At 41.1% G+C, this 16882-nt stretch overlaps 1 protein-coding gene across 2 annotated transcripts in view; it reads left to right on the top strand.

The window, feature by feature from the left end:
- The first annotated feature begins 1530 nt into the window (after positions 1–1530).
- Positions 1531–16882, top strand: part of adam11 (ADAM metallopeptidase domain 11) — a 56079-nt gene continuing 40727 nt past the window's right edge. For both annotated transcript variants that reach the window (XM_036946550.2, XM_036946549.2), the window contains exons 1-4: positions 1531–2139; positions 2620–2816; positions 14475–14551; positions 15111–15177. In XM_036946550.2, the coding sequence (XP_036802445.1) occupies positions 2082–2139; positions 2620–2816; positions 14475–14551; positions 15111–15177 (399 nt within the window). In that variant the 5' untranslated portion in view covers positions 1531–2081. The remainder of the gene's footprint in view (positions 2140–2619; positions 2817–14474; positions 14552–15110; positions 15178–16882) is intronic.

Genomic DNA, 16882 nt, shown 5'->3' with positions numbered 1-16882 from the left:
ATAACGATGGTCATTATGGCCAAACAGTTCTATTCTTGTTTAATCAGACCAGAGGACAAGTATGATCTATGTCCCCATGTGCAGTTGCAAACCAGTCTAGCTTTTTATGGCAGTTTTGGAGCAGTGGTTTCTTCCTTGCTGAGCGGCCTTTCAGGTTATGTTGATATAGGACTTGTTTTACCTTGGATATAGATACTTTTGTACCTGTTTCCTCCAGCATATTCATAAGGTCCTTTGGTGCTGTTCTGGGATGGATTTTCACTTTTCGCACCAGAGTACATTCATCTCTTGGAGACAGAACGCGTGTCCTTCCTGAGTGGTATGACTGCTGTGTGGTCCCATGGTGTTTGTACTTGCGTACTATTGTTTGTACAGATGAACGTGGTACCTTCAGGCGTTTTGAAATTGCTCCTAAGGATGAACCAGACTTATGGAGGTCTACAACTTTTTTTTCTGAGGTCTTGGCTGATTTCCTTTGATTTTCCCATGATGTCAAGCAAAGAGGCACTGAGTTTGAAGGTAGGCTTTGAAATACATCCACAGGTACACCTCCAATTGACTCAAATTATGTCAATTATCCTATCAGAAGCTTCTAAAGCCATGACATCATTTTCTGGCATTTTCCAAGCTGTTTAAAGGCACAGTCAACTTAGTGTATGTAAACTTCTGACCCACTGGAATTGAGATACAGTGAAATAATCTGTCTGTAAACAATTGTTGGAAAAATGACTGGTCATGCACAAAGTAGATGTCCTAACCGACTTGCCAAAACTATAGTTTGTTAACAAATGTGTGGAGTGGTTGAAAAATGAGTTTGAATGACTCCAACCTAAGTGTATGTAAACTTCCAACTTCAACTGTTAATGAGTTTCTAGTATTGTGCTCTACCTATTGCAGGTATTTTATGCTGACTGCGGGCTTGTAGGGCAAGGGAGAAGGACTCTGAGGAGATGGATCTAAGTGCTGAGTGTAGACTCGGCTTGGTGAAGGGCAGCGATGGATCGGTCGATGCATCCTTTTTAGCTCACCGCTACGTCAACCCCTCCTCATACAGTTGACGCAGACAAATCTGATACCTAACCTTGTCTATTCCATTATTAGGATGTAGAACGTTTAACTGAGTGAACAGGTGAACAGTTTACTGCATTAATGTGAATTTTCATTTATTTTGAAAATTAGTTTAAATCTGTTTTGAGAAAGGTGAAGTTGGGGTAAGTATGCTTACTGCAAAAATATATATATATATTTTTTTTTACTACACTACGATGATATATTGTAGGGAAATGGCATATGCCTATGCTGCAGGCTGTTATCATGTCTTGTCTGCCCATACAGGTATCCCTATATGCAATCCAGGGGTTTGTCAATTTCAGTACTAGACCGCTGTTCAATGCAACCTAGTCCTTAAATGCAGAACAGTGTCTATGGGGCTCGTCGGACCATTTCAGTACATGGCGCTTTCTGCCAATGCATAGATCGGTGTCAAACTGCACTCACACCTATATTACTTTCCTTAGTACAATGATACTTACAGTGTGCTGGATACAGCTGCCTGACATTAATGTTGCCACTGAATCTGCAGTTTGCGTTTTCTGAAAAAGAGACGGTGCTACCTGACAGGAATATGCAACAATAGGGTAGATGAGGGAGGGAGCACTGAGTCCCACGTGTTCTAGTCAACGCGGATTCGACGCCCCTCGCTTGCAATCGCTCCAGTTCACTTTTTTCCAGCAACTCCGAGCCAAGGAAGAATGATCACATTTAACCGCTCAGCGTCACTCCCAATAGGTACTAGTATTCGCCTGTAGTCTTCCCCGGCTTTACCAGTAATGATACACATTTGATCCATATTTTATTACGGTTTTTCTTAGCCCTTTGTTGGAGGATGAATAACCTTGTCAGAATATATTTTTTCTAGATAGAGAACCCGTTCTTGGTCGTGATGTGGGTACATCGTTAATTAAAGGGGTCCCCCGCGGCTCTCTGTAATTGTCACCTGCAGTTGGTCCACCAATTTGTATATTTATTTATTTTATTCAACGGTGTTGCTCCATGCAAATCCCGGGGACTATGTGAGCATCATGCTGGCGGTGCGATGCCTGGTGTTCGCTGCAGTGAGTGCGCGGTTTGCCGTGACAGGTAAGACACTGGGGGGGTTAAAGCCGCGCTTTCTTCCCGCAAATTTAACCCTTAACGCTATACGTAGGCCTATAACTTTCCCTTCATTATTAACGGGTTATTTTGAGATTTTCCGAGCTATTTAAGTCCCATTTTGCAGACTCCCTGTCATGAGAACTACGTGGTAAAATAAGCTGCATTAACAATTTCCCTCGTAACGCGCGCCTGCCGCCTTCGAGATGGGGATGGAGTGGGAGCTGTGCTCCGAGGTTCTGTAGTGGCAGCCTACGCAGTAAATCGCGTCCATGGGAGACTGCAGCAGACATCCACAACACCACCATCACAATAGTCAATCCCGGCGATAACAGTGTGCCAATCGCTGGTTGTCGCCCGCTGTCAGTGCAGACATTTCATCATTCACGATAACAAAAGCCCTATTGATTGATCACCCTGCTTCTCTTCCCCTTTCTCTGGCTGCCTGCCTCAACCGCTCGGGTGAAGGCTGGAGCAGCTCGGTAAGCAATAGAGGCGACGGAGAGACGTGGGAATGGCAGCCTTCGGAGGAGCAGGGGGACCGGGGACCTGCTGTGGAGGAAGTCACTCAGCCTAAGCGGCTCCTGCAACAGATCGACTCGGAGGGAGAGTTGGTTCACCTCCATCTGGACACTCGAGTCAAGAACCACACCGAGGGAGCACAGGTGAGTCCTATATTTTGTATCTAGGTGACACACAAGAGAACACAATTTTCCTAGTCATTATCAATATTTGCACAGACCGGTAGGCTACAGAACTAGCAATGTCAAGCTACTTCCAATCAGGCCTAATGGGCATTGCTGAAAGGTGGTCACTGTCAGATCCAACTTTTTGGGTGCTTAAATATCCCAGTCATCTTCTGTATCCCTGTTTTGACTGCACATGAACAAAAACTATATTGGACATAGATGTGAGTGTTCCTGCCCTCTCTCCACCAAATCTCACTAATGTAGCTGAAAGTAAACTCTTCCTCAAATTCATAGAAAATGCTATCTCTATTATCTCTATTGCCTCACCACCTATAAAATCCTAAATGAACCCCTTAGGTACAGCTTTATGACCTAGCTTTATGACTTATTCCTATAGACACTTGGGGCATGTCCAAAATTATCATTTGGATGCATAGGGATGGGCGATTCTCATGAAACCAGTTTTAACCATGGCAATAGCAAATTGAGTTAGTTGATTGTTGCAGATGCATCATTGTTTTCTATCCTTCTGAAGTCTAAGACACCAATTTTATGGCACCAGGTCCTATTTCTTTTTTAAAATTATACATTTCCTCCAGAATTGTTTAATTTTTCACCCCAAATTCTCATTAACGAAATGCGTGCAGATTGAATTCTCTGGTAATTTCATACAATCTTACTTTAGATAGATCTAACTTATATCAATAAAACACATAATATGTTGCTGTTGTTTGTTCAAATCATACAAATTGTATACTCGTTGAAGTTTACATTTACATTAAACTATAATATTTGTTACGTAAAAACAGTGTTTCTCATTATCGTAACACTTTTTCAAGCTGAATTAAAAACTACCCCCCAAAATTAAATAAAGTTGGAATCCCCATGATGCATGATCTAGAGTAGTCCTTAGATGAGCACAAGTTCATTTAATTGATTCACTTATTTGCCTTCAGAATGAGGATCTTATTCTCAAACACCCCCTTTACAACACTTGACCTTCTCAAGTGGGTTAAATGCAAGGCAGTTAACCCACTGTTTCTAGGCCGTCATTGAAAATAAGAATTGGTTCTTAACTGACTTGCCTAGTTATATAAAGGTTTATTTTCTTTTACCGAAATGACTAAAATGTGGAAATTGGGAAAATCTACCGGAGCCATTACCTTTCCAACATGGAGGCATGAATGGGCTTTAGTGATGTGGTCAATTGTTTCCTGACTCATAATGACTGTCTCCTATTACTTGCAGATTCAACTAAGGGCCTCTCATTACCGAAACACATTTCTCATTACCACAGATTTTTTTTTTGTCAATTTCAGTAAGGAGAAACTTAATTTTGGTGATGATAATAAGCTAATTCTAATGTATAATCAATGGGTGTGCTGTGTTGGTAACTTAAATTATTTACTAGGACCATGCCTACATTGTATAAATGTTATTGTTTTATATTTTTTGGGCGTAACATCAGTAGGGGTTGTCAAGAAATATGGGTGTATAAACCCCATTTAATTGACTTAAAGCCACAATCTGGAGTTTGTGTTTGAGCAAATAGCAACCCTGCCACCTAAAGAAGGATATCCCCCATTTTGACATGTATACCTGTTTTAGCGCTTACCTATACAGTTGTTTGACCGTTTTTGGTCCATATCCCACATATTTAGAATTTTATTTATTTATTTATTGTACGTTTTTACCCCTTTTTCTCCCCAATATCGTGATATCCAATTGGTAGTTACAGTTTTGTCCTATCGTGGCAACTCCAGTACGGGGCGAAAGTCGAGAGCCATGCGTCCTCCAAAACACGGTCCCGCCAAGCCACACTGCTTCTTGACACACTACTCGCTTAACCCGGAAGCCAGCCGCACCAATGTGTTGGAGGAAACGCCGTTAAGCTGGCGACCGAAGTCAACGTGCATGCGCCCGGCCCCGCCAAAAGGAGTCGCTAGAGCACGGTGGGACAAGGACATCTCGGCCGGCCAAACCCTCCCCTAACCCGGACGACGCTGGGCCATTTGTGCGTCGCCTCATGGGTGTCCAGGTCTGCGAAACAGCCTGGGATCGAACCCGGGTCTGTAGTGACTCTTCTAGCACTGCGAAGAGTTATTAGGAAATATAAAATGTATGCTATAGTAATTTTGGCTTAATCTTTTGTTCTTTATCCAAATATGTGTACATAAAAATAACATGTACAGTGCATTCGGAAACTATTCAGACCCCTTCACTTTTTCCACATTTTGTTACATTACAGCCTTATTCTAAAATGTATTAAATACATTTAAATCCAATACCCCATCATGACAAAGTGAAAACAGGTTTTTAGACATTTTTGCAAATGTATTACAAATAAACAAACAAAAGACCTTATTTACATAAGTATTTAGACCCTTTGCTATGAGACTCGGAATTGAGCTCAGGTGCATCATGTTTCCATTGATCATCCGTGAGATGTTTCTACAATTTGATTGGAGTCCACATGAATTTACCACAATTGATTGGACATGATTTGGAAAGGCACACACCTGTCTATATAAGGTCCCACAGTTGACAGTGCATGTCAGAGCAAAAACCAAGCCATGACGTCAAAGGAATTGTCCGTAGAGCTCCGAGACAGGATTGTGTCGAGGCACAGGTCTGGGGAAGGGTACCAAAAAATGTCGGCAACATTGAAGGTCCCCAAGAACACAGTGGCCTCCATAATTCTTAAATGGAAGAAGTTTGGAACCACCAAGACTCTTCCAAGAGCTGGCTGCCCAGCCAAACTGAGCAATCGGTCTGGGAGGTGACCAAGAACACGATGGTCACTCTGACAGAGCTCCAGAGTTCCTCTGTGGAGATGGGAGAACCTTCCAGAAGAACAGCCATCTGCAGTCCTCCACCAATTGGGCCTTTTACGGTAGAGTGGCCAGACGGAAGCCACTCCTCAGTAAAATGCAGTGGTGTAAAGTACTTAAGTAAAAATACTTGAAAGTACTACTTACAGCGTTTTTTTTTAAATGTATATTTATATTTTTGACAACTTGTACTTTTACTTAACTACATTCCTAATGAAAATAATGTACTTTTTACTCCATACATTTTCTCTGACACCCAAAAGTACTTGTTACATTGTGAATACTTAGCAGGACAGGAAAATTGCCTAATTCATACACTTATCAAGAGGACATCCCTGGTCATCTCTACTGCCCATGATCTGGCAGACTCACTAAACACATGCTTCGTTGGTGAATGATGTCTGAGTGTTGGAGCATGCCCCTAGCTATTAGTAAATAAATAAACAAGAAAATTAAGCCATCTTGTTTGCTTTTTGTAAGGAATTTTAAATTATTTATAATTTTACTTGTATTTTTGATGCTTAAGTATATTTTAGAAATTACATTTACTTTTGATACTTAAATATATTTAAACCAAATACTTTTACTCAAATAGTATTTCACTGGGTGACTAACTTTTACTTGAGTCATTTTCTATTTAGGTATCTTTAGTTTTACTCAAGGATGACAATTGGGTACTTTTTCCACCACTGGTAAAATGTACATGACAGCCCGCACGGAGTTTGCCAAAAGGCACCTTAAGGACTCTCAGACCCTGAGAAATAAGATTATCTGGTCTGATGAATCCAAGATTGAACTCTTTGGCTTGAATGCCAAGCGTCACATCTCGAGGAAACCTTGCACCATCCCTACAGTGAACCATGGTGGTGGTAGAATCTGGCTGTGTTTCAGCAGCGTGGACAGGGAGACTAGTCAGGATCGAGGGGAAAGATGAATGGAGCAAAGTACATAGAGGCCATTGATGAAAGCCTGTTCCAGAGCCCTCAGGACCTCAGACTGGGGTGAAGGTTTATCTTCCAACAGGACAACGATCCTAAGCACACAGCCGAGACAAAGCAGGAGTGGCTTCGGGACAAGTCTCAATGTCCTTGAATGGCCCAGCCAGAGTCCGGACCTGAACCCGATCGAACATCTCTGGAGAGACCTAAAAATAGCTGTGCAGTGGCGCTCCCCATCCAACCTGACAGCTTGAGAGGATCTGCAGAGAAGAATGGGAGAAACTCTCCGAATACAGGTGTGCCAAGCTTGTAGCGTAATACCCAAGAAGTCTCGAGACTGTAATCGCTGCCAAAGGTGCTTCAACAAAGTACTGAGTGAAGGGTCTGAATACTTATGTAAATGTGATATTTCAGTTTTAATTGTTTTATACATTGACAAAAATGTTATGATAAGGCTGTAAAGTAACAAAGTGGTCTGAAAAATATAAAGACAAAATACAAGATTCTGAAAATATTGTGTTAATGAGAAATGACAAAATAAACTAATTTAAACATAACTGAAAACAATTATATTTTAACTCAGGCCTTTTCATTCAGTGAGCAATGTAAAAAAATAAATAATTAGAAATAGTTGTTATTTTTCGGGACTTTGAAAACTGTTAGGGTATTGAGCATTTTTGCATAGGTACTGTAGTTGTGGAAAAATGCATTATATCTGATCAATATACATAACAATCATTTTGAAATACATAACTGCAGATCCTAATTTTAGTGGTCCAATAGGAATTATGGTGGAAAATGTGTTTCTGTTTTGTCAAGTGCCAGTTTTGTGAGAATCAACCCTGGGAACTGGGTGCCATTTGGGATTCAGAACATTATGTGGAGCTGCAGTAGAGATATAACTATTAAGAGGCTTTATCTTCTGAGCAGTAGAATGTAGGCATTGTTCTGCAGACGTTCAGTGTGTACTGAAATGTGATATCGGTTAGGTTATTTACAGTTATGGGGAGAATATATGTTGCTTTAAAGAAGGGTGGCTTCCTCTTAAATGCAAAATGGAGAAAATAAGATCTAATCAATGAAAGATGCTTCAGGGAAGAATTGTTTTCTTCTCTAAATGAGATGAAATAATCACATTTTTTGCCGACTTGGTCTCAGACCTCCTTCATTAGTCAATGCCAGGCAGAATAATTCTCTCATCAATGATTAAAATCCCATTTGATGTAGAAGAGGGAGACGAAATGGAAAGATATTAGTCTAATAGTGTGTCACAGTGCTGGACCACGACTGATGAGACTCGTATTAATAGTTTAACCTAGAACGAGATCTGCTTGTGCTGTATAGTTGGCAAGATGGCACAAACAGATCTGGGACCAGGCTACTATAGTTAATAGCTACTAAAGAAGCCACTCTAAGAGGAGACTTGTCTTGTGTGACATAATGCTAGTCAGGTTAGCCTTTATTGCCACTTTTATTGCCTGGTGTATTTTCAAAGAAGCTAATGTAAGGTCAATGGCTTGATATGGTATTGTCAGGTGTTCCCATCTTGGATGGTACAAGATGCTTTTAACGTTACTCTACTTTGGTTGGTAGATCTGTATTAGTTGCCATTTGAAAGCTTACAAATGTGGATTGATGTTTCTCACCCCTGGTTTAAACCGAGGCAGGTGGCATGATACTCCTTGCCCTATCGATGCCCCGAAAAGTGCTAATTTCAGAAGTTCTGACCATGAGTCTTCACTGGCCAGGCCTTCACTGTAAATAATAATTTGTTCTTAATTGACTCGCCTGGTTAAATAAAGCTTAAAATGTATATACAGTACTAGTCAAAGGGTTTTTTCTTTTCTTTTTACTATTTTCTACATTGTAGAATAATAGTGAAGACATCAAAACTATGAAATAACACATGGAATCATATCGTATCCAAAAGAGTGTAAAACAAATCAAAATATAGGTTATATTTTAGATTCTTCAATGTAGCCACCCTCAATCAGCTTCACCTAGAATGCTTTTCCAACAGTCTTGAAGGAGTTCCCACATATGCTGAGCACTTGTTGGCTGCTTTTCCTTCACTCTGCGGTACAACTCATCCCAAACCATCTCAATTGGGTTGAAGTTGGGTGATTGTGGAGGCCAGGTCATCTGATGCAGCACTCCAACACTCTCCTTGGTCAAATAGCCCTTACACAGCCTGGAGGTGTGTTTTGGGTCATTGTCCTTTTGGAAAACAAATGATAGTTCCACTAAGCGCCAACCAGATAGGATGGCGTATCGCTGCAGAATGCTGTGGTAGCCATACTGGTTAAGTGTGCCTTAAATTCTAAATAAATCACTGACAGTGTCACCAGCAAAGCACCATCACACCTCCTCCTCCGTGCTTCATGGTGGGAACCACACGTGTGGAGATCATATGTTCACCTACTCTGCGTCTCACAAAGACACGGTGGTTGTAACCCATAATCTCAAATGTGGACTCATCAGACCAAAGGACAGATTTCCACCGGTCTAATGTCCATTGCTCGTGTTTCTTGGCCCAAGCAAGTCTCTTCTTCTTATTAGTGTCCTTTAGTAGTGGCTTCTTTGCAGCAATTTGACCACGAAGGCCTGATTCACACTGTCTCCTCTGAACAGTTGATGTTGATATGTCTGTTACTTGAAGTCTGGGAAGCATTTATTTGGGCTGCAATTTCTGAGGCTGGTAATTCTAATGAACTTATCCTCTGCAGCAGAGGTAACTCTGGGTCTTCCTTTCCTGTGGCGGTCCTCAAGAGAGCCAGTTTCATCATAGCGCTTTATGGTTTTTGCGACTGCATTTGAAGAAACTTCTTGACATTTTCCGGACTGACTGACCTTCATGTCTTGATGTAATGATGGACTGTTTATTTGATATTGCCAGAATATGGACTTGATCTTTTACCAAATAGGGCTAGCTTCTGTATACCATTCCTACCTTGTCACAACACAACTGACTGGCTCAAAAGCATTAAGAAGGAAAGAAATTCCACAAATTAACAAAGCACACCTGTTAATTGAAATGCATTCCAGGTGACTACCTCATGAAGCTGGTTGAGAGAATGCCAAGAGTGTGCAAAGCTGTCATTGAGGCAAAGGGTGGCTACTTTGAAGAATCACAAATATAAAATATACTTTTGGTTTGTTTAACACTTTTTTTTTTGTTTACTACATGATTCCATATGTGTTATTTCATAGTTTTGATGTCTTCACTATTATTCTACAATGTAGAAAATATTTAAAAAATAAAGAAAACCCCTTGATGAGTAGGTGTGTCCAAACGTTTGACTGATACTGTATATAATTGCCCATAATTGTGCCCTGACTGTCCAAAACTGACTAGAGCTGAGCTGACATTGACCCCAACCGCCCCAGCCTGCTTGGTCAAAAGGTCATAGCTGTTGTCACCACCAATCATTAAAGGAAATTAAATGACCTTTTTCCCAGGAGGGAGTTCACTGTCAGTCATTTCAATTCTAGTCAGTTTTGGACATCGATAGCTAGTACCCCTGTCCTCCACACACACTCTTTCCATGGTGCTGATTCATCTGACCCCACCTGATACCCCATGGCAGCCACCCGTGGGGCTCCCTCCCTCTCCTGCCTGTCTGCGCCCCTATCACCTTTCTACACCTTTACCTGGTCTCTCCCATTACCCGCTCTATCAATACTATCTGCCAATCATTCAGCGAGGCAGGAAGATTCACCGTTTTGAGGCAACCTTGAGTGCCCTCCACCACCGGGCTGCCCAGCGCTCGTGTGTAACCCAGACGACCTTCCTGAAACTCTGCCTTTGCAGTGTTTCTGTATGAGGCCCTCTTTTACCTCGGTCAAATTGCTGAGCTACGACCCCCCCCCTCCTAGATCCTAGATAAGTACTCCCTACTCCAAATCGCTTTATAATTATACTAAAGTCTGATTGCCCTAAAGCTGGTACAGTATTTCGGATAACTTATGCCCATTCCCTAGAAGTTAATGGCAAATAGGAATGATAATTGAGTAACAGGCTCAATGTTTAAAAAATAATAATAATAATCTCCTCCTACCGTTTCATTCCTTAGCTAGATAAATAGCAACTGTCTTTTTAACTTTTTACAGAGAAGACCGTTAAGGTCAGATACAGTACAGCAAAACGACTCGCTGGAGTTATTAGACAGAAAGTCTTTGTGTCAGCACCTCTGCAGCCATTAATATTCAGGTAGCAAGGCTCTCGACTAAGTGGACTGTCACAAACTGGGTTGAGATGCAAGCCCGTCTTGATTAGGCTGTCTAGGTTTGGCAGTGCCCCACTGCCGCTGTAAATTGAACTTATTTCTAACGCCTCCTATTTCTAACGCTTTCCACCAGGTAGGCACACACACTCAAACACACACTCTCACCAGCAGCAGCCTCCCGCACAGTATGTCCTTAGCCCCAGCCACCGAGGTGGAGTAAGGGGCCCACTGCTAGACCAGGGGTTGCCAACCGGTTGATCGCAAGCTACCAGTAGCTCGCAGCCCACCTATGAGTAGCTTGCCAAACAATTCTTAATTAAAGAACATGCCATTTTCAAGTGTTGCATCGCAAACTGTCATAAATACATCTCACAAGTATCCGACAACGCATATCTGATCAACGCAACATTGACATTATCACACCCATAGTAAGCCACTATTTGCTTAAAAACAAAAGATCTGCCAGTTCATTTCCAGCAATATTTCCCCGGTCTTTCTGTGTGGTGCGCGCGTTTGTTTATCACTCCGTGTGTAGCCAGCCAGTTGATGTGATAACGGTCTCGTGGGTTGACAGAAATACTTTCCCCAAAATCTTCTCAATTAAATGTTGCAAAAAACTGCAAAAAAGGCTTGTCTGGCAGAAGTATATCATGAATATAATTTGTACTTATATTAGTTATTTTCAAAGTTTGCCATGAAATGAGCAGCAGCAGTAAAGAACCATCGCTAGACCGGAACATAAGATTGCATGTTCCTCGCTCGCTAGACGCGCAATTAAAGGGCCAGATGTGCAATTGAATCGGAATTACTCTCAAAATCAACATTTTGTTCGTTTTTTCACCAAAACAAAAACCATAAGGTCTTCTGATGTAATTTAAGCATTGACATAGACTCAGAACATCAAATTTCATTGTTTCTCAATGAACAATTGTAAATAAACCTAAAACCCGAGAAAATATAATTGGGGGATATATAAAACAGAATTTGGGAGAAAAAAAATCACAGATTTTATATGGCCCCACTTAGTTGTCTATTAACTATTTTTTTAACCAGGTATATTGACAGAAAGCATAGTGCACTACTTTCTCTTGTACACTAAGGACCCGGGGAAGAATTGCAGGGGAGATGAGAATAATGTGTCTATGTGAAAGCAAGAAAAAAATGAGTAGCTCCCGACATGTTTTATTTTTTTTTTAAAGTAGCTCTCATGCTAGAAAAGGATTGGAGACACCTGGGCTAGACAGTGGTATTGAGTATTGATAGGTAAAGCTGTTTTTCTCTCACTACCTGGAACAGGGTTGGGAGTTGGGACATCAATCTTTATCTGACAGTGTTATTGTGGCTTTGATGGTACTCTGTCCTTCTATTCCTTTTTATTTTTTTGCTCTCTGTCCATCTTTCTCACTGTGTTGCACTCTTTCTTTCTCTTCCTTTCTTTTGCGCTCTCTCGCTTTCTCTCAACCCTCCACAGAGGTACATTTTTGCCAAAACTATAAGGTATTGAATGATTTGTTGAAGACAATGAATGACTTGTGGCATGACAGATTCTGCATCTTGTCATCTAATGGAATGTGAATGAGTGATGATTATTCAGAAACTATTCACACTGCTTGACGTTTTCTACATTTTTTGTTTGTTACAGCCTGGATAAAACATTTATTAAATTGTTATTTTTTTTGTCACTGGCCTACACATAATGTCAGTGGAATGATGTTTTTCAAAATTTTTACAAATTAATAAAAAATGAAAAGCTGAAATGTCTTGAGTCCAATAAGTATTCAACCACTTTGTTATGGTATGCCTAAATATGTTTGGGAGTAAAACATTTGCTTAACAAGTCACTTAATAAGTTGCATGGACTCACTGTGTGCAATAATAGTGTTTTAATGTGATTTTTGAATGATTAGCACATCTCGGTACCCCACACATACAATTATCTGTAAGGGCCCTCAGTCGACAGTGAATTTCAAACACAGATTCAACCACAAAGTCCAGGAAGGTGTTCCAGTTCCTCGCCAAGACTGATACCTAGTGGTAAGAAATTGCAGACATTGAATATCCCTTTGAGCATGTTGAAGTTATTAACTACACTTTGGATGGTTTATCAATACACCCAGTCACTACAAAGATACAGGCGTCCTTCCTAACTCAGTTGCCAGAGAGGAAGGAAACCGCTCAGGGATTTCACCGTGAGGCCAATGGTGACTTTAAAACAGTTACAGAGTTTAATGGCTGTGATATGAGAACTGAGGATGGATCAACAACATTGTAGCTGCTCCACAATACTATTCTAATTGACAGAGTGAAAAGAAGGAAGCCAGTACAGAATACAAATATTCCAAAACATGCATTCTGTTTGCAACAAGGCGCTAAAGTAATACTGCCAAAAATGTGGCAAAGCAATTCACTTTTTTGTCCTGAATACAAAGTGTTATGTTTGAAGCAAATCCAATACAGCACATTGCTGAGTACCACTCTCAATATTTTCAAGCATGGTGGTGAATACATCATGTTGTGTTTATGCTTGTAAACGTTAAAGACTCTGGAGTTTTTTCAGGGGGGAAAAAGGCAAAACGAATGGAGGCAGGCAAAAACCTAGAGGAATACTTGGTTCAATCTGCTTTCCAACAGACACTGGGAGATTAATTCACTGTTCAGCAGGACAGTAACCTGAAACACAAGGACAAATCTACACTGGAGTTGCTTACCAAAAGGACAGTGAATGTTCCTGAGTGACTGAGTTACAGTTTTGACTTAAATCTGCTTGAAAATCTATGGCAAGACCTGAAAATGGTTGTCGAGCAATGATCAACCAATTTGACAGTGCTTGAAGAATTTTGAAAAGAGTAATGGGAAAATGTTGCACAATCCAGGTGTGGAAAGCACTTAGAGGCTTACCCAGACTCAGCTGTAATCGCTGCCAAAGGTGATTCTAACATGCATTGCCTCATGGGGTTGAATATTTATGTAAACAAGATATGTTAGTGTTTTATTTATTTTTACACGTTAGCATTTTTCTTCCACTTTGACATTAGAGTTTTTTTGTGTAGATTCTTGTAAAAAAAAGTACAATTAAATCAATTTTAACCCCACTTTGTAACACAGCAAAATTTGGAAAATAAATGTATAAAAAATAATGTACTTTTTACTCCATTCATTTTCCCTGACACCCAAAAATACTCATTACATTTTGACAAGAAAATGGTTCAATTGACGCACTTATCAAGCAAGAGGTCATCCCTACTGTCTCTGATTTGGCGGACTCACTAAACACAAATGCTTTGCCTGTAAATTATGTTGGAGTATGCCCCTGGCTATCGGTAATAAAAAATCAATTAAAAATGGTGGTGTCTGGTTTGTATATTTGAGCAATTCCATTTACTTTTCATAATTAAGTATATTTAAAACCAAATACTTTTACTCAAGTGTAGTATTTTACTGGATTACTTTTACTTGAGTCATTTTCTATTTAGGTGTCTTTACTTTTACTCAAGTATGACAATTGAGTACTTTTTCCACCACTGATTTTCTCTCCCTATTGTGCTTTTCTCTCTCTCTCTCTCTCACCCCCACTCTCTCTCACTCTCTCACATACACACTCACACCTCTCTAACTTTTCTCCCTCCCTCTCTCTCTCAGCCTGTCCATCTAGCCCAGAGCAGTTTCCTGGTGGAAGCCTTTGGCAAGTCTTTCATCCTGGACTTGGAGCTGAACCAGTGAGTTGACACACTGCTCTGACCATCACTAGCATTCTATACAATACAGGATTGTGTTCAATTCAGCTTTCTATTTGGGACATTTTTCATTCAATTAATGAATAAAAACAATGTCGCCTCTGTGGATTTGGCTGAATACAAAAAAAAAAGGAATTTAACCCAACCCCGTTACAATCCATCTAGGGTTTCTTCACTAGAATGGAATGTCTAAAACATTGTAGATGGTAACATTTTGAGGCTCATAGACTAAAGCTAAATCACGGCATATACTCTCCTCCTCCTCCTCACCAACACATTGGACACATTATTCTAATGGATTGTGGTCATGTAGCGCTCCTCACTAGCTCTCAAAGCGTCTTCACATGGCGTAGAGATAACTGGGCCCATCCTTCCACCACCCCCTTTCTACTCAATGCCTCCATCAATCCAATTGGATTTGTATAGTGCTTTTAACAAATGTGTTTTGTATGCGCTTGTCTCTTGTAATGATTATGCCTGTATGGGAAATGCCATTGCTCGCTCTCTCTCTCTCTCTCCCTCTCTCATTTTTCCCCCCCAGCAATCTCCTGTCTTCGGATTATGTGGAGCGGCACTTTGACAACGAAGGGAGGCCATCTCAAAACATGGTAGAACTTGTTTTCGTCCATCCGTCCATCCACTAGGGTGTAGACATGAAGGTTGGCTGATGAGTGTCTAGTATGACCATCAAACGCACACCTAAAGCATTCAAAGATGACTTAATAGTGGCTTATAAGTGTGCTATAACACAACACAGCAAAGATTATGACGCAGGACTAATGATGTGCTGCTCGTTGGCATAGACTTTATAAATGCGTCACACTGATTGTCATTATAATGCTCTATGACCCTTGAGTAGAAAGTGCAATTATGAAGCATTATGTCACTGTACATTATAAGTGATTATGATTATACTTGTAATGCATTACGACTATTGGTATATGGAATTATGAGCCTATACCAGTCTTTATGTGTGTCTATAACTATGCTTATATGTATTATTACGCCTGTGTGTGTGTGTGTGTGTCAGAGGACTTCTTTGGAGGACTGAGAGGTGTCTTGTTCCTGCAGACATGAATAGCTAGTACTGCGGTGCGGAAGTTGAATGAAATTGGAGAGATGCAATTACGCCGGTCGTTTTGCAAGGTCACTGTCTAACCCCTTTTAAGGTGCCCTAGATGGACTTAACCGAGAAATTATTCGCGGCTAGAAAGTGCAACGTCATGTACTTGTTTAGTTCTTATTTGGTCTAATCTTAATTTCTCCGTTTGTCCTGTCGTTTTGTCCTCGAGTGTGATGGTAAATAAAAACAGTTTGAGAAACACTTGAGTAGCTTTCTGCCATCTTGGAATTGGCACTTTCCCCTCCTATTTTGTCCACCTCTCTCCCTTAGTTGAGACTTGGTAGCAGTATTTGATAGGGCTGTAACAAAACAGGGCTGTTTTATTCTAGTTTGTCAGTACCAATTAGCATCCTTCATTCTCATTGGCTGTGTCCTTGGATAGGTGTGGCATCTCATTCAACTCCTCCCTTAATGGGGTGTCCCCTCCTCTCTTCTGTTCACGAACAAACAAGCTGTTCTGCAAAGCCAGCAGTGCTGCTGAGTTGCCCTTCATTCAGATATTAGCTACATTTCCACCTCGTTGATCATGCAATGGCAAGTGCATCGCAGGCTCTAGAACAAGAAGTTCCAGGCTGTATCACAACCGGCCGTGATTGGGAGTCCCATAGGGCAGTGCACATTTTGCCCAGTGTCGTTAGGGTTTGGCCGAGGTAGTCGGTCATTGTAAATAAGAATTTGTTCTTAACTGACTTGCCTAGTCAAATAATAAATAAACAAAAACTATTAAATGAGTGAGTGTGTGCATTTCTACTGAGCGTGTCCTCCGCAGAGTCGCCCTCTCCTCAGGGTTCCAGACTGTGACCTTTTAGTTCCATTTTGCGACTATTTGACTTGGCTGTGCGGGTAAACATTTTAGCTGGTTGTATCGGTGCGAGCTGCACCTTCTACATGGTCACCTCACTCAAACCTTCCATTTTTGGGGCTGCTAAAACCATGATTTGGTCAAACAGTAAAATGCGTTATCCTCATGATTCCTGTATTTTACGTGTCTGCCCTGCTGCTGTGCCTGTTTCGGTGGGCCTGCTGATGTGCCTGTTTCAGTGGGCCTGCTGATGTGCCTGTTTCGGTGGGCCTGCTGATGTGCCTTTTTCGGTGGGCCTGCTGATGTGCCTTTTTCGGTGGGCCTGCTGATGTGCCTATTTCGGTGGGCCTGCTGATGTGCCTGTTTCGGTGGGCCTGCTGATGTGCCT

This window comes from Oncorhynchus mykiss, chromosome 16, assembly GCF_057628025.1.
Source record: "Oncorhynchus mykiss isolate SJ-2025 chromosome 16, ASM5762802v1, whole genome shotgun sequence".
NCBI classification, from domain to species: Eukaryota; Metazoa; Chordata; class Actinopteri; order Salmoniformes; family Salmonidae; genus Oncorhynchus; species Oncorhynchus mykiss.
Note: the sequence above shows the minus strand (reverse complement) of the source record. Positions and strands in the feature narration are given on the sequence as shown.